This window comes from Notechis scutatus, chromosome 2 (genome assembly GCF_049901735.1).
Source record: "Notechis scutatus isolate UNSWTSFEM ecotype Mainland chromosome 2, rNotScu1.2, whole genome shotgun sequence".
NCBI classification, from domain to species: Eukaryota; Metazoa; Chordata; class Lepidosauria; order Squamata; family Elapidae; genus Notechis; species Notechis scutatus.
This window is the reverse complement of record NC_142010.1, coordinates 8378525-8396760: the sequence shown is the minus strand read 5'-3', so window position 1 is coordinate 8396760 and position 18236 is coordinate 8378525. Positions and strand designations below refer to the sequence as shown.

The 18236-nt window shown below is 44.9% G+C and overlaps 3 protein-coding genes across 3 annotated transcripts in view; 1 reads left to right on the top strand and 2 right to left on the bottom strand.

Annotated features, from left to right (window-relative positions):
• Positions 1–18236, bottom strand: part of LOC148131694 (uncharacterized) — a 140687-nt gene that overhangs the window by 102624 nt on the left and 19827 nt on the right.
• On the bottom strand, positions 4106–10635 carry LOC113430300 (uncharacterized). Its single transcript, XM_087953212.1, has 2 exons — positions 10554–10635; positions 4106–6970 (listed from the first exon to the last, which is right to left on the bottom strand). Exon 2 carries the CDS (start codon positions 6482–6484, stop codon positions 5102–5104), a length of 1383 nt encoding a protein of 460 aa, XP_087809338.1. The 5' UTR covers positions 6485–6970; positions 10554–10635; the 3' UTR covers positions 4106–5101.
• On the top strand, positions 16963–17571 carry LOC148131696 (uncharacterized). The gene has a single exon (XM_087954056.1). The coding sequence runs from the start codon at positions 16963–16965 to the stop codon at positions 17569–17571; it is 609 nt and encodes a 202-aa protein (XP_087810182.1).

Genomic DNA, 18236 nt, shown 5'->3' with positions numbered 1-18236 from the left:
CAAAACAGAAACATTCCAACATTTCTTTAACTGGCTAAGGTTTGCTGAGAGAAAAATGAGGAGTAAAGTAATTACTTTAGTTACTGATAATGGGACTGAGTTTGTTAACAAAAGATTCCAAACTATGTTTAAATTGGTTGGTGTTGAGCATAAACGTTCTGCACCTTACAGACCACAACATAATTCGTTTGTAGAATGAAGAGGGCAAACATTACAAGCCATGGCTCACACTATGTTATCTGACTCAGGTTTACCTGAAACACTGTGGGGTGAGGCCATAATGTGTAGTAACCATGTTTTAAACAATGTAGTGAATACAACTGGAGAATTGCCATTCACTCGTTGGCATGGCAGAAAACCAAATTTAAGTTACCTACACACATTTGGAGCTCCAGCATGGGTGCATATTCCCCCACAAGTAAGACTGAAAGGGCAACATAGAGCTAAGAAGTTATTTTTTGTGGGCTACAAGGCCAACCATAGATCGTTTAGATTTTGGGAGCAAGGCACAGCTCATATTTATTGTAGTGCTAATGCAAAATTTCTTGAGCACATTGGATGGGATAAACTGGAACAGGAATCCAGCAATGATATTATTATTGACACCCAAATAGTCCCTAAAGATGAAATAAGTAAACCACGAATAGCCATTAAATAGGAAGAACAGGAGGAAGTAGAACAGGCACAGGAGGAAGTAGAAGAACAGGAGCAGGTGGCACAGGTACCAGTAAGCCCTGCATTACCAAGACGTTCAACCTGTGTAACACAACCACCTGATAGATATCAGGCTAGTGTTGTACGCCAAGTGAATACAGTTCCAAGTAACTATAGTGAACTAAAACTGTATCCTGCTAAGGATCAGGCTGCTTGGCAGGTAGCAATGGATAAGGAACTGGAATCATTAAAAAAGTTGGAGGTATACAAAAATGTTAAGTTACCACCAGGTAAACATGCCATAGGATGTAAATGGATATATAAGCTGAAGACAGGTGTAGATGGGACTGTTACCCATAAAGCCAGGTTAATAACACAAGGGTTCAATCAGATGGCAAATGACTATGATGAGGTGTTTGCACCTAGTCTGAAGGCTACTACATTAAGGGCAGCATTAGTGTGGGCAGCTAAAGAGAAATACATTATAAATCATTTGGATGTAGAAACGGCATATCTGCATGCACCGTTGCAACACACTATTTATTTAAAGAAACCTTTAGGTCTTAAAAATGATAATACAACTGATTGCTGGAGATTAAAAAGGAGTCTTTATGGTTTGAAGCAATCAGGATATGAGTGGAACCAATGTATAGTTAAAGAATTAACTAAGATAGGTTTTGTAGCTGGCATGGCTGATCCATGTTTGTTTAAAAGAGAAAGTAATGGTGTAATTTCATTGTTGCTGTTGTTTACTGATGACATAGCATTAATCACCAAAACTGAACAAGAAGCTACTAAAATAATCTCACTGTTAGAAAAGAAATTTAAGATAAAACAGGAGAAATCAAACAATATCTTGGTTTAAAAATAGATAAAGTATAGGGGAGGTTACAAAATATTACAGGCAGATAAAATTAACCAATTACTAAAAAGTTTTAAAATGGAACTTTGTAAGCCGGCTGAAACACCAATGAGCCAGGAGTTTAGCCATAGTGATGTTCAAAGTCCTATTTTTGATAAGAACATTTATCAGTCCTTGACTGATAGTTTATCTTATCTCAGTAATTGGTCAAGGCCAGATATAGCATACAGTGTTAATCAATTAGCGAGATTTAACGCTGAACCGAATGAAAGGCACTGGCAGGCAACTAAACGTGTGTTAAGATATCTGAAACAAACAATGTATTATGCATTGTATTTGGAGTCTAAAGATGAACTGAGTTTAACTGCATATGCTGATGCAAGTTTTGCTACAGAAATAAATACACGAAAATCTACATCGGGTACTGTAGTATTATTGGGAAAGGCATTGATTGGATGGAGATCTATTAGACAGAAATATCTAAGTTTGTCAAAAATGGAGGCTGAATTCTCATGCTTGTCTTTACTATGTACAAATTTAGTTCGTTATAAGCAACTATTAATTGACATAGGAATTGATGTAACAGATTCTATTGTTGTTTACAAAGATAACCAATCAGCAATACAGATGGCTTCAAATATTGCTGTTAAAACAAGAACGAAACACACAGATTTAAGATGTTTGAATGTGAGACAATGTGTGCAAAGTAAAATGATTAAGCTAGAATACTGTATGTCAGAAAACAATATAGCAGATCATTTTACAAAGGCCCAAGGCTCTATAAAGCATAAGGCTTGTTGCGAGGATTATGGACTTAGAATGTAAGGTTGTATATATTGTCCTACCCAAAGGGGAGAATGTTAGGAATATAAATCACAACAGTTATTTGGATTGGAAATATATAAACTAGGATAGACATTTTAATACTGTATCTTTAAGAGAATGCTAAAACTGTAACTGGGTGTGGTTTCTCAAACGGCCATAAAATGGAGCCAGAAACCTGAATTGTTTTAGTCTCAGTGAGTCTGTTTCCTTCTGTTGGAGAGTATTGCCATTCCTTCTAATGACTGTTACTGATCGTTGATGTAAGTCTGTTACTGAACTGTTTTTTGATACTGGACTTTGATATTTGGATAATCCCTGAACTGAACACTGACTGCTTTACCTGTGAATGACTTGGACTGCTTATCTTGGACTGTGCTTAAACGTTTATTGGAAGTAAAAACCTACATTTACTGTACAGTGTATTTGTGTGCTGTGTGTGTGTTATTCTTCACTTCTCTCACTACGTCTCCCTGTATGTGCTCATTCTCCTAACGGGGAATTACCTCAACAAATGATACGGGTGTTTCAGCCACGCCACTCTGCGGAGAGGCTCGTGCCTTCTTCAGGTGGAGATCATGTCATGCGGCCAGGTAGGACCAGTGTCTCAGGGCAGAGAGCAGGTCACACGACTGGGTCAGCAGGGAGGCACAGGAAAGGGGTCAAAGATCCACATGCTACTCTAGAGCCGTGGGTTGCCAACACCTGGCCTACAGTAAAGGCTTTGTTTGCTATACTTTAAATTCTAATAAACCTCTGGCTCCTAAGTGAGATGCTTTATTGTGTGCTCTCTATTCAATTGTTACTAAGTGCAGCTATGCTTAATATTTAGGTTTTTGTCAGCCCTTTAATCATCTTTAATGAAACGTTACAGGGCTGCTATAGTAGAGGATGGGTGAACTGTGGGAAAGGGACAGTAGCGAAGAGTGTATAGTCTAAACAACATTCCTTCACATGAGATGGTCATGCTGCTGTCACCTAGACTGTCTGAAGTTTGGCAGCAGCTGAGGCTGGAGATTGATTGGCCCTGTGATATGTCACTGGACAGGGCAGGGTGTGAGTTTTAGTGTGGGTGTTAATTGCTCTCAGAAAATTTATTACTTCTTGTCCTGTTCTTTGTTGCCATAGAGAATACGTCAATTCCCTCTTCTTTGTGACAGACACTCTGTTAGGAATAACAAGGTTACCTAACGTAGTTTGGGTAAAATAATATATATAAACTATGATAGTAAGTTTAAGTGTGTGTCACTTTAAACTGCAAAGCATGTAATTTTGGGTGCGGTTGTAAAATCGCCATAAGAGGGAGCAAGAGAACCTGCTGGATTGCTGACTATGCTGGATTGCTGGTTTGCTAACTGCGTGTTCCCTGCTGCTGATTTTTTGAACGTCGAAGGAAGAAAGGAGGTTTGACTTCTTTACTGCGAGGAGATATAATACTGGACTGATATTTGTAAGTTTACTAACCTCTTTTTCGACACTGGATTTTGCAACTGAATAATCCCCGAACGGACTGAACTAGTGAATGATATATGGACTGTTTGACTATGCTAAAAACTCTTACTGGAATAAACTATTTAACTAGCACAGTGTATCTGTTTTACTGAGTGTAACCTACAAAAACGTTTATCTCACATATTTGCCTGCCTGCCTGACTGCCGTGCACATTCTGCTAGGGTGTATCCCTAACACACTCAATTACTGGAAGACAGCTATCATGTCCCCCCCAATCCTTCTCTTCGATAACGTAGACACACCTAGGTCCTTCAACCCTTTGCCATAGAATTTTATTATTAAAACTTATTGAGTGCAGATCTGAGTTTGAAGAAACGCTGAACATCTTGCCTTGCCCTAATTTTCATAGCAACACTAACAATACCCATTTTTTCTTGTCAAAAGCTATTGAGAGTTCTTACATAATACATTTTTAAAAATGAAACATTTTCCAGTGTACAGTTTTTTCTCAATTCACCACCACCAAGGGGGATTTAACAAATCCATCAATATTATAGTGCTGTTGTCACCATAATGAATTCCAGGCACAATGAATATGACGGCTGTTTCCACAACAGTCATGCGGCCCAGGAATGCATGTCTGCCCTCTTTCCCCAAAATGAGGTTCAATGATCTTCAAAAGGTAAGGAAGAAGAGGCTGTGAGGCCTGCTGGAATGGGAATAATGTCTAAGGACCTAGGGGGAATGGGAAAAACCCTGTGGGGACCTGGGAGTGGGGGAGAGAGAAGACTGTGGGGACCCTGTGAAAAAGGGAAAGGACTGGGCGATCGAAGGGTTGAGGTAGAGGAGGCCTTGGGAATGCAAATCTGGGCCTTTGCCTCCAACCCTGAGCTAACCAGTGCTCTGCGTAATAACTCACATATTCATTAAATTGCTTTACCATGGAGGGGGTAGGAGTACTTAAGCAAAGCAGTCCCGTTTAATGGTAATTACAACATAAAAGCGTAATTGATAGGCCCCATTACACTTGTATCTCAAGGACTACGTGTATGGTGGTTGGGAAATTCTGGCACTCAAAATCTGGAGGACACCAAGACAGAAGATAGAAATTCCAATTGTGGGAATTCCATAATATAAAAAAAACACCACCCAAAAGCCTTTTTGAAGAATTCCACACTTCTGCAAAAGGAAGTATCCAGATAGTTTGGCTGATCACCAGAAACAGGTAGTTAGCCTTTACCAAGGCTATGAGTCCTTTGGTGTGTCACCAGATGCGAATCCTTATTGAAACTTTCCCCACATTCTAGACACTCATACGGTTTCTCTCCTGTGTGTCCTCTGGTGTGTTATCAGACCGGAAATTTGACTGAAACTTTTCCCACACTCTGGACAATCATATGGTTTCTCTCCTGTGTGAGTCCTCTGGTGTGTCACCAGGTGGGAATCCTTATTGAAACTTTTCCCACAATCTGGACACTCATACGGTTTTTCTCCTGTGTGAGTCCTCTGGTGTGTTATCAAACTGGAAATTTGACTGAAACTTTTCCCACACTCTGGACACTTATATGGTTTCTCTCCTGTGTGAGTCCTCTGATGTGTCACGAGGATGCAATTCTGACTGAAACTTTTCCCACACTTTGGACACTCATACGGTTTCTCTCCTGTGTGAGTCCTCTGATGTATCACGAGGCTGGAATTCTGACTGAAACTTTTCCCACAATCTGGACACACATATGGTTTCTCTCCTGTGTGAGTCCTCTGGTGTGTCACCAGGTGGGAATCTTTATTGAATGTTTTCCCACAATCTGGACACTCATACGGTTTTTCTCCTGTGTGAGTCCTCTTGTGTGTTATCAGACTGGAAATTTGACTGAAACTTTTCCCACACTCTGGACACTCATATGGTTTCTCTCCTGTGTGAGTCCTCTGGTGTGTCACGAGGCCGCAATTCTGACTGAAGCTTTTCCCACAATCTGGACACTCATACGGTTTCTCTCCTGTGTGAGTCCTCTGGTGTGTCACCAGGGTGGAATTATGCCTGAAACTTTTCCCACACTCTAGACATTCATATGGTTTGTCCTGGGAATGAGTCCTCTGGTGTATCACTAGGGTGGAATTCTGACTGAAACTTTTCCCACACTCTGGACATTCATATGGTTTTTCTCCCGTGTGAGTCCTCTGGTGTACCACAAGGTGGGAAATTTGACTGAAACTTTTCTCACACTCTGGACATTCATACAATTTAACCTGGGAATGAGTCCTCTGGTGTATCACCAGGGTAGAATTATGACTGAAACTTTTCCCACAATCTGGACACTGATACGGTTTATCCTCAGTGTGAGTCCTCTGGTGGGTCACCAGGGTGGAATTATGACTGAAACTTTTCCCACACTCTGGACACTGATACGGTTTTTCTTCTGTGTGAGTCCTCTGGTGTGACACCCGGCTGGAATTTTTACTGAAACATTTCCCACACTCTGGACATTCATACGGTTTTTCTCCCGTGTGAGTCCTCTGGTGTGTTACTAGACTGGAATTATGGCTGAAACTTTTCCCACACTCAGGACATTCATACGGTTTTTCTCCCGTGTGAATCCTCTGGTGTGTCACCAGGTTGTAATTCCGTCTAAAATGTTTCCCACACTCAGGACATTCATATGGTTTCTCTCCTGTGTGAGTCCTGTGATGTGTCATGGGGATGGAATTCTTACTGAACCCTTTCCCACACTCTGAACACTCATATGGTTTCTCTCCTGTGTGAGTCTTCTGATGTGTCACAAGGCTGGTGATATTCTTGAGGTGAAATATATATTTACTGGAGCTTTAATTCCAGCTGTTTTCCTCCTCACAGGGCCAGGCCTCCATCACAGTCTGCCCTATGTGGCCATCCAATAGACCTTTTTCTCCCTGCTGACTTTCAGAGATATCCCTTTTTCTGAATGAAATACAATCTCCCTTGATCTTTCATGCAGTGTATTCTTGAGTTTCTCACACTCTACTTTTTCTTGCTTGAATTCTCTTAATTTTCTCTGCTTTTCTCTCAACTGCTGGGAAAGGAGAAGAATTTTGTGGTTTTCTGAAGGAAATGGAAAATGTTTTGATTTCTTGCTGGCTTTGTTTTTTTCCCCAGTGTTGCTTGTTCTCAATTTTCCAGAGTGGTCTTATTGCCATCCTCTTTGTCTGTAAGATTCAAAGAAACATGTAACTTTAATTCTTTATAAAATAGTTGCTGAAGATGTGAAAAAAAGAAAAAAGTATACATTACAATAAATAAGCAAACATGCCACAATAAGGAATAACCTCTTACATTAGTTATGATTCATTTAACACATTTGTGTCCAGGTTCAAATATGCATTCAGTCATGAAATTCTCTTTTTCACTTTGGTGATTCACAAATTCTTAGCAGTGCAAAGCCTTATCATGAACTATATCTGGAAATACTGGGGATACATTGTACAGATGTAAATATATGCATACAAAGAGAAATACAGATATACATGCCTCTCTGTATGTATGTAGAAAATGCATGTGTTTTAGCCTGAAAATTATCCCAAAATGATCCTAGTTGAACCTTCTGAGCTAATTGTAGAGATTGTGGGTTTTTACGTGATGAAATTATACGTAAACCCTCTGCAAGATTTCAAGTACAGTTTTGCCCATGGAAGTCCTCAGCTCCAAGTAAGGGCAGAATATATTTTTCACAACCACTCTGGTGACATCCTAATTGAAGTAGTGCTCACTTACTGACTGCAATTGGGACTAGCATCTGTGTTAGTAAGCAGCCCAATTGTTAAGCATTATGTCATATGACAATGCCAACTTACATACCATGTTTGTTGGCTTTACAGAAAGGGAATGCTGTGTAAGTGAAGGTGGAAAGACACAGAAAAATTCTGTGCCTTAAATCAGTGGTTCCCAAACTTTTTCAGTCCAGCACCCACTTGGTGCTACAAACTCATCCTCAGTGCCCCCCACCCAGGGGTGGGATTCAAATTTCTGTGGGCATGGCCTAATTTGAGGCCGTGGCCTGCTGGTCATGTGACTGTGGTGGCCGTGGCCTGCTGGTCACGTGACTGGGTGGACATGGCCTGCTGGTCATGTGACTGGGGTGGGCATGGCCTGCTGGTCACGTGACTGGGTGGGCATGGTTTGGTGATTGGCAAACCAAATACAAGTGGTCCTCACTTAATGGCAGGTTGCTTAGCAAGTGTTCTAATTTATGACTGGCCTCCCTAGAGCTACTTGACCTGGTTTTGGAGTTTTGACACCCATGCACACACATACACACACACTCCCTTCTAATCCTGCTGGAGCAGGTCATTGGACTAGAATCAGCAAAGCATCTCTGATTAGATTCTAGGAGTGAATAGAATCTAATCAGAGATGCTTTGCTGATTCTTGTTCATTTGTTTTATGTCCGAGCGGAGCGGTGCACCAAATCAATGGGGTGAGCCTGAGAGAAGGAAAGAGAGAGAGAGAAAAGAAAGAGAGAGGTAAAGAGAGAGAGAGAAAAGAAAGAAGGAAGAAAAGAGAAAAGGGAAAGAAAGAAAAAGGACAAAGAAAGAGTGGGGGAGGGAGGGGAGAGAGAGAGACAGAGAGAAAGAGACAGAGAGACCTGATGCATCAGATTGAAATGAGGTCTAGTTTAGAGGCCCTTTACCACACTGAAACATCTTTGTGAGCATCTTTGCCCAGCACATTGAAACATCTTTGGCTTCTATTACAGTAATTAAAGGTTTTGTGGATGAAACATGGCCAAGACTATCAGGAAGCTCTCACATTTTGTTGAGGCTTAAACAGGATCCATTGGACCAGGCCTCCACCCTAAAAAATTACTTTTCTCCAATGTATTACGGTGCCAATTCTGAAGAAGGCAAAACCAAAATGTACTGGTAAATTACAAGAACACACACAAACACACACACACTCCCTTCTAACCCTGCTGGAGCAGGTGATTGGACTAGAATAGATATCTCATTATCTTTCTCCTCCCTCCCTCCCTCCTTCTTTATTTTCTTTTCTTTCTGTCCCTTCCTTCCATCCCCCACTCTTTCTTTGTCTGTCCCATTTTCTTTCTGTCCCTTTTCTCTTTCTTTTCTTTCTCTCTCTTTCCCTCTCTCAGATTCACCCCATTGACTGCTGCATGCTCTGGTGCAAGGGGCTTAATGGGGTGAGCCTGTGGGGCCTCGCCTCAAGTGCAGCTGCAGTGGGACGTTTGAAAAGGAGAGCAAAGCCACTCTGGCTTTCCTCCCCTTTTCAAACATCCCGCTGTCGCTGCGTTCAAGGCAGATGTCGGGAAAGTGGAGGAAAGCCAGAGTGGTTTTTCTCCCCTTTTCAAACATCCTGCCACCGCTGCGTTCAAGGCAGGCATGTCGGGAAAGTGGAGGAAAGCCAGAGTGGTTTTTCTCCCCTTTTCAGACATCCTGCTGCCCTTGCATTCGAGGAGAGGCCCCGCAGGTTCACCCAATTGACTGCTGCACACTCCAATGCAAGGGGCTCAATGGGGTGACCTGTGGGGCCTCACCTTGAACACAGCAGCGGCGGGACATTTGAAAAGGAGAGCAAACCCACTCTGGCTTTCCTCCACTCCTGCCACCACTGTGTTCGAGGCAGGCATGTCGGGAAAGTGGAGGAAAGCTGGAGTGGGCTTGCAGAGTGTAAGTCACTTAGATCAGATGGTGGTAGGAAGGAAAGGCAGGCGGGCGGGCTGGCTGGTGCTGGTAGCAATGGTGGGCGGGTAAATGGGAAACGAGCGCACATGCACTACATAAGGAGAGACTGGGCGGGGCAGGTGGGAAATTCTGTCACTGATTGTTGCGCATGCGTGCAATGTCATGCATGCGCAATAAGGACTGACAGCAGAAAATGGAGGAGGGGGCAGGGCCAGCCAGGGGCCCTTTTGCCAGTTCTTCAACCTACTGGAACGGTAACAACAGTTCTTGCGAACTGGTAAAATCTCAACCCAGAATTGTACCCTGGGAGGGGCCCACCACCAGCACTCCCCTGCTGCCTTCTTAGCACCACCCTGCCGGCCTCCTTGCCTCTTACCGCCCCCCTAAGTCTTCCCACCGGCCCCCAGGGGGCGGTACTGCCCACTTTGGGAACCACTGCCTTCAATAGACAGAATTTTGAGAAAACCTGAGAATTGGAAAGGGAAGATGGTAATGGAATAACTAGAGGAAGCAGGACTGGGTCAATAGAATATAAATTAAAAACTCTCCACAGGGCATTTTATTCCAACAACTGAAGCCTCTTTGGAGCTCAACCAACCTGCCTCTTGTGCACATCAGTCTCCCTTCCTCAAAATGCTCTGCAGGCATTTTGGGCAAGACATCCCAAGCCTTAACCTTTCACTTAACCTGAAATGTTTTCATCTTTCTCAATACAGTGCATTCAGAAAGTATTCAGACCCCCTTTACAGTTGTCAATTTTGTTATCCTGCAGCTAAATTTACAGACATTTCTAAAATTTTGTTTTCACTTTGACATGTACAGGGATGAGGAAAAAATGAACGTCAACAAGCAAAAATCTGGCTGATTTAAAGAAATCAAGATTTCTTTAAATCTCCCAAATCTGCCAGCAGAAAAATCTCGGCTGCAGTTTTAAATCGTGCAGCAAAAGGATAAAAACGTTTGGGGAGAGAAAGACTTTGCTGCTGCAGCCCGCACGTTTCATTCCTGTCCCTTCGCTGCTTCCAGCCGTGGAGGAACCCAAAGGGCCCGACTTGCTCCCGGCGTCTCCTCCGACCTGCCCTCCACTCACCTCCCAGGAGCCGCTTCGACCCTCCAAGCAGCACAAGAGGCTCCGCCGACGCCATCAACCTCCCGTGGCTGAGCCGGAAGAGGAACTTCCTCTGTCATCCTCCTCCACATCCGCTCTAGCAATCTAATACTCTATCGTTTCAATTCCGCTGCTGTGCTCTTATTCTCTGCTTTCCAGGCGCGAGTGTTGCTTCTTTGTAAAGCGCCATCTAGCGACATAAGGTTGAAATTCATCCTCGTCGTATCTCTCACCCTGCCGTGTTCGCAAGAGGCTTTCATGGGTTCCGTCCTTCTTTCGGTGCTATCGAATCTTATTCGACTCCCACCGAGCACAGGAATAGCTTTCGTCCATGACAATCTATCCTATACCTTTTCTTTCAGGTCTCCCAAGAGTGCACGCTCATTTTCCCTCTTGCTCGAATTAAAGGAAAGGAAAGTGTCCTAGGAGGGGAACGAGGTATAATACGCAACCTGAAAGTGATCCTGCCATGGGGGCTGGTGAAGATTGTTCCAGCCACTTTGACATCTGGGGACATGCAGGATAAGTCTTCAAAACCTGCCTTGGCAAATGATTGAAGCTGTAAAAGTGAAGCTGTTGAATGGAAGGCTCTAGCCCTAGTCTGTCCTTTGGGGTCTGGTAGGGATGCCCTCATTGTCACTCCAACTGAGCCAGGAGCTTCTTTTGCAACCAAGCAAAGCACCCTTGGGCGTGGGGAGAACACAATGCTTCATCAGAAGGGACAAAGCGCACCTCCCTTGAGGATCAGTGAAGAATATTCCAGCCAGTTTTCTCTTGTGGGGGGGCAGGATAACTCCCCAAAACTATATTTGCAACTGAGGGAAGCTTGAAGAGTGATGCTTTCCCCTGCTCACCGTCACAAGACAGAGATAAAAGTCTTGTTTGTATGTGCAGCCTTAAACAATTGCCAGCTTCATGCCATTGATAAAAGAGTGAAATACAGGACAAAACCTTGAAGTGCCCACCCACTTTGCTTCCAAACTCATCTAAATAGGAGATATTATTTTTCTCTCTGCATTCTTGCAGCTGGAACTGCCCAGATTACCCTCAGTAAGCAACACGGTTTAATCTCTACATGAAATCTCTAGGAGAGGCCATCCATCCTATCCAATTATATACAGGTAGACTTTGATTTAAACCACTTCATTTAGTGACCAGGAATTGGGGATCCCTGATCTAGATAGTGATTTATCCTTTCAAAGCACTTGGGGAAAATTGACCTCTCCCCCCTCCCTTTAAAAAAGCCCAGTCAAAACACTATCATCCATGCACCAGGCTGAAGTTAGTAAGTTCTGAAGTGCTCCAAAGTATATTAAAATACTTTCAGAAATCCTTATAAAAAAGAGAACCTGTGAAAGTGGAGAGACTCAGAGAAATTCTATGCTTTATATAACCATGAAACCTGCTACTATAGCCTATGTCAATAATTTATAGTTTAGGACTCACTATAATTTATATTTTTTTAAAGTTTTTATTTTTTACACATAGACATGACGTAAACAAAAAACACAAAACCATTTTTAAGTTACATACAGTGTGTCTATTGGTACAAATCTCTTGTGCATAAACTCTATAGTTTTATAGTCTTTTTATGGAGTCAGTTTCTATATCTGGTTTCTCTCTCATAAGGTTATCAAGTATAAAAAAAACAATCAGAAAAATGTACAGCTCTCTATTTTTATAAGTGTATAAAACCATGTGTGTGGAGGTGTTGTCTCGTGTCACATCCACCATGGCCATGCCCACCACCCAGGCCTTCAATGGAGAGGTGCGTTCCTTTCCAAATCATGTCCAATCAATTTTAGACTCAAATCAAGGTGTAGAACCATGTCAGCAACAATCAAGGGAAATGCGACGCACCTGAACTAAATTTCAAGTGCTGTTGCAAGGGGTCTGAATACTTATGCCAACGTGATATTTCAGTTTTTTTTTTTCCTTTTACTAAATTTATAGACTATGTAGATTAAGGAGGGGGAAAATGAAGTTAAACAACTGTAGAATCAAGCTGCAGCATAACAAAATTGACAACTGTAAAGGGGGGTCTGAATACTTTCTGAATGCACTGTATTGAGAAAGATGAAAACATTTCAGGTTAAGTGAAAGGTTAAGGCTTGGGATGTCTTGCCCAAAATGTCTGCAGAGCATTTTGAGGAAGGGAGACTGATGTGCACAAGAGGCAGGTTGGTTGAGCTCCAAAAAGGTTTCAGTTGTTGGAATAAAATGCCCTGTGGAGAGTTTATATTCTATCGACCCAGTCCTGCTTCCTCTAGTTATTCCATTACCATCTTCCCTTTCCATATTTTCAGGTTTTTTTTTCAAAATTCTGTCTATTTAAGGCACAGAATTTCTCTGTCTTTCCACCTTCGCTTTCACAGCATTCCCTTTCTGTAAAGCCAACAAGCATGCTTAACGATTGGGCTGCTTACTAACACAGATGCTAGTCCCAATTGCAGTCAGTAAGTGAGCATTACTTCAATTAGGATGTCACCAGAGTGGTTGTGAAAAATATATTCTGCCCTTAATTGGAGCTGAGGACTTCCATGGGCAAAACTGTACTTGAAATCTTGCAGAGGGTTTACGTATAATTTCATCACGTAAAAACCCACAATCTCTACAATTAGCTCAGAAGGTTCAACTAGGATCATTTTGGGATAATTTTCAGGCTAAAACACATGCATTTTCTACATACATACAGATAGGCATGTATATCTGTATTTCTCTTTGTATGCATATATTTACATCTGTACAATGTATCCCCAGTATTTCCAGATATAGTTCATGATAAGCCCTTGCACTGCTAAGAATTTGTGAATCACCAAAGTGAAAAAGAGAACTTTATGACTGAATGCATATTTGAACCTGGACACAAATGTGTCAAATGAATCATAACTAACGTAAGAGGGTATTCTTTAATGCGGCATGTTTGCTTATTTATTGCAATGTATAATTTTTTCTTTTTTTCACATCTTCAGCAACTATTTTATAAAGAATTAAAGTTACATGTTTGTTTGAATCTTATAGATAAAGAGGATGGCAATAAGAGCACTCTGGAAAATTGAGAATAACAAGCAACACTGGGGAAAAAAACAAAGCCAGCGAGAAATCAAAATATTTTCCATTTCCTTCAGAAAACTACAAAATTCTTCTCCTTTCCCAGCAGGCTAAAAACACATGGATTTTTCACATACATACAGTTATAGCCATGTGTATTTGTATTTCTCTCTTTATGCATGTATTTACAACTGTAAATATATGCATACAGAGAGAATTGTAAATATATGCATACAGAGAGAAATGCAAATATACACGCCTATAATTGTAGTATGAGAAATACAAATACAATGTATCCCCAGCATTTCCACATATAGTTCATGATAAGCTTTTGCACTGCTAATAATTTTTGATTCACCAAAGTGAAAATAACAAGCAACATTGGAAAAGAAAGCAAAGCCAGCCAGAAACCAAACTATTTTCCATTTCCTTCAGAAAACCACAAAATTCTTCTCCTTTCTCAACAGTTGAGAGACAAAGGAGAAAATTAAGAGGAGATTTCAAGCAAGAAGAAGTAGATTATGAGAAACTCAAGAATACGTTACATGATAGCTCAAGGGAGAGATTATATTTCATTCAGAAAAAGAGGGGTAACTCTGGAAGTCAGCGGGGAGTCAGGTCTATTGGCTAGGCACATAGGGCAGACAGTGATGCAGGGCTGGCCCTGTGAGGAGGAAAACAGGTGGAATTAAAGCACCAGTAAACAAATGATCACACATGTGTTTGACCCCAAGAATATCAGTGTTGGAAAAGCCTCTATTGTGCCTATTGTGGGAAAAGTACAGATTGTAAATCACAAGTGATTATGCATGAGAGGATCCCCATTGTAGAAAAGCCATAGCAATGCGAGAAATGGTTTAGTCTGAACAGCTTTCTTGGGGTTCATTGAAGGACACATATAGGACAGATGGCCTGCAAGTGCTTTCAATGTGGTAAATGCTTTAGCAAGCATAGCAGCATCAGAGGACTCACACCAGGGAGAAACTGTAAGTGCCTGGTTTGAGGGAAAAGTTTCATTCGAAATTCCCACCTCATGAGACACCTGAAGACTCACCCTGGGAAGAAATCCTTTGCATATCCTGACTGTGGAAAGAAATACCACCTGGGGACACCAGAGAACTCACAGGAGACAAACTCTATGAGTGTCCAGATTGTGGCAAAAGTTTCAGAATTCGGGCCTAATGACACACCAGAGGATGCATTCCCTGGACAAACTGTATGAATGTCTTGAGTGTGGGAAACATTTTAGTCATATTTGCAATCTGATAAGTCACCAGAAGATTCACATAGGAGAGAAACCGTATGAGTGTCTAGAGCAGGGGTGGGCAAACTTTTGGCTCGGGGCCGCATTGACTTTTAAAATTTGACAGACGGGCCGGGTCAGCACAAGATTTTTGGGAATCGCCCCCAACCCTTCCCCCCTCTTCTCCTCCTTCCTCCCCTCGGAGGCCCCTCCCCTCGGAGGCCCCTGAGTCAGGAGTTGCTACCACCGGCGCGGCTCCGCGTGGCTCCAGTCCCGCATTGCCTCGGGAAGGAAAGGCAAAAGGAAGAGCCGCAGCGGTGCTTTGCAACGGGAGCAGCAGCACCGGAGGCTCAGGCTCAGTGGCTCCTGGTTTTGCCTTTTCCTTCCCAAGGCAACGCGGGACTGGAGCCGCACGGAGCTGCGCCGGCGGTAGCAACTCCTGACAGCCCCAGCCGGACACCTGAGCGGAGCCCGGGCGAAACTGCCTGTTGCTGCTGCCGGAGCACCGCCGGGTCGCTCCACCAAGCAGCCTGCCCGCCCACCGGGCTTCCTCTGCCGCAGCTCGGGCCAGGCGCAGCGCCCGCGAGTTAAAAGGAAGCCGAAAGTTGCTGGGAAGTTGCTCGGGTGCTGGGAGCAGGCTTTAAAGTGCCGCCCGAGCAAAGTTTAAGCAGCCCGCCCACCCGCCGGGCGGAACCCTTCCTGCTGCTCGGCGGGAAGACGCTCCAGCCTGCAAACTTTGCCTTTGCAAAGTTTAAGCCTGGAAGCCCCGGAAATCTGAGCAACTTCCCAGCAACTTTTGGCTTCGTTTTAACTTGCGGGTGCTCGCGCTCGCCCGAGCCGCACGGCAGCCCGCTCCAGCAGCCCGCCCGCCTGCTGGGCGGAACCCTTCCCGCTCCTCGGCGGGAAGACGCTCCAGTCTGCAAACTTTGCCTTTGCAAAGTTTAAGCCTGAAGCCCGAAACCGAAGCAACTTCCCACCAACTTTCGGCTTCCTTTTAACTCGCAGGCGCCGTGCCTGGCAGAGGGGAAGCCCGGAGCCTCCTCCAAGCAGTCCGCCCGCCCGCCCGCCGGGCTTCCTCCACCACATGGCTTGGGGCCAGGCGCGAGCGCCCGCGAGTTAAAAGGAAGCCGAAAGTTGCTGGGAAGTTGCTCGGTGCTGGGAGCAGGCTTTTAAAGTGCCGCCCGAGCAAAGTTTAAGCCTGGAAGCCCTGGAAATCTGAGCAACTTCCCAGAAACTTTTGGCTTCGTTTTAACTTGCGGGCACTTGCGCCCGCCCGAGCCGCACGGCAGCCCGCTCCAAGCAGCCCGCCCGCCTGCCGGGCGGAACCCTTCCTGCTGCTCGGCGGGAAGACGCTCCAGCCTGCAAACTTTGCCTTTGCAAAGTTTAAGCCTGAAGCTCCCGGAACCGAGCAACTTCCCAGCAACTTTCGGCCGCTTTTAACTCGCGGGCGCCGCGCCGCCCGAGCCACACAGCGGAGGGGAAGCCCGGAGTCCCGCCTGGTCGCCCCTCCAAGCAGCCCGCCTGCCCGCCCGCCCACCGGGCTTCCCTCCGCCGCGCGGCTCGGGGCCAGGCACGAGCGCCCGCGAGTTAAAACGAAGCCGAAAGTTGCTGGGAAGTTGCTCGGGTGCTGGGAGCAGGCTTTTAAAGTGCCGCCCGAGCAGGACCGCCGAGCCGGAAACGGGGCACCAAGGCAGGGCAAGGCTCCACCAGCAGTGGGCTAGCTTTAGGTGGCTCCAAGCAGCCCGCCCGCCCGCGGGTGGAACCCTTCCCGCTCCTCGGCGGGAAGACGCTCCAGCCTGCAAGCTTTGCCTTTGCAAAGTTTAAGCCTGGAAGCCCTGGAAAAAAAGGGGGATCGGCGGGACTCACCTTCGGAGAGGTCGCACTCGAAGGTGATTTCGAACTTCCAGCCAAGGCCTTTGCAAATTTCTTTTCTTTCCTACCCCTAGATCGCTCCGCACTGTTTTGCAGCTTTGGGGCCACGCGGCACAGGGCAATACGCCATGCCCAGCGATTTTTTTCAGGGGCGGGCCAGATTGGACAGACCAATGGCAGCTATTTTTTTCAGGGCGGGCCGCATTGGACAGACCAACGGGCCGGATGTGGCCCGCGGGCCGTAGTTTGCCCACCCCTGGTCTAGAGTGTGGGGAAGGTTTCAGTCAGAATTCTACCCTTGTGACACACCATAGGACTCACACAGCAGAGAAACCGTATGGATGTCCTCAGAGTGGGAAAAGTTTCAGTCATATTTCCAATCTGATAAAACACCAGAAGATTCACACAGGAGAAAAACTGTATGGATGTCCAGATTGTGTGAAAATTTTCAGACGGAATTCCAACCTGGTGATACATCAGACGACTCACACGGGAGAGAATCCGTATGAATGTCCAGAGTGTGGGAAAAGTTTCAGTCAGACTTCCAGCCTGGTGACACACCAGACGACTTATACACAGAAACCGTATAAGTGTCCAGAGCATGGGAAAAGATTCCGTAATAATGCCAACTTAGTGACATACCAGAGTACTCACATAGGGGAGAAACATTATGAGTGTCCAGAGTGTGGGAAAAGTTTCAGTCAGAATTCCAAACTTGTGACACACCAGAGGACTCACACGGGAGAGAAACCGTATGGGTCGGCTGCAGCTGATGCTCCGTGTCGTAATGGACTCCAGGAGGAAGAGGAGGGGATGCTTTCACTGCCATTGTGAAGCAGTGAGCCGGCCATGGATGTGGCAAGAGCAGCGGCGTCAGCCGGCCCAGCCAGTGTCTCAGTTGCGTGTCTCCCCATATTCCTCCAGCCCAGCTGAGCCTTACCATCCCACCAGCTCTGAGGAAAGATTGTGGGGCAGGGAAGGCGACAGGAAGACTGCAAAGAACAGAGGGGCAAAGAATGGGGGCTGGGGAAAAAAAGTTCCCTCTCTGTCAAGCACCAGGGATATCAGAAGATCCAGATTGTTCAAATGGGTATAAAGATTAAAGCAATTTGGAAGTAGATAAGAGTCAAAAGAAATTCAAGGTGGGCTGGAAGTGGGATCTCTTGTGGGCATGAAGCAGTGGTGGCATTCAAAAACTTTTACTACTGGTTCTGTGGGCACAGCTTGGTGGGCGTGGCCATGTGACTGGGTGGGCATGGCCTTTTTTTGCAGCCCCCACCTGTTTTGGGGAGCTTCCTAGCCTCAGAGATGCCTTGGGGGAGGGAGCGTTTTTGCTCCCCTAAGGCTCCTCTGGCGCTCTGGAAGAGAAGGAACAGAGAATGGGAGGGGCATGCAGCACCCCTCCAAGCTCCGTTTTGAGAGCTTCCTAGCCTCAGAGATGCCTGGGGGCGTTTTGCCCCAAGGCTCCTCTGGCGCTCTGGAAGAGAAGGAACAGAGCA

Excerpts from the sequence above, each read along its gene's own strand:
- LOC113430300 (XM_087953212.1), bottom strand. The coding sequence starts at position 6,484 with ATGACACATCACAGGACTCACACAGGAGAGAAACCATATGAATGTCCT.
- LOC148131696 (XM_087954056.1), top strand. The coding sequence starts at position 16,963 with ATGTGGCCCGCGGGCCGTAGTTTGCCCACCCCTGGTCTAGAGTGTGGG.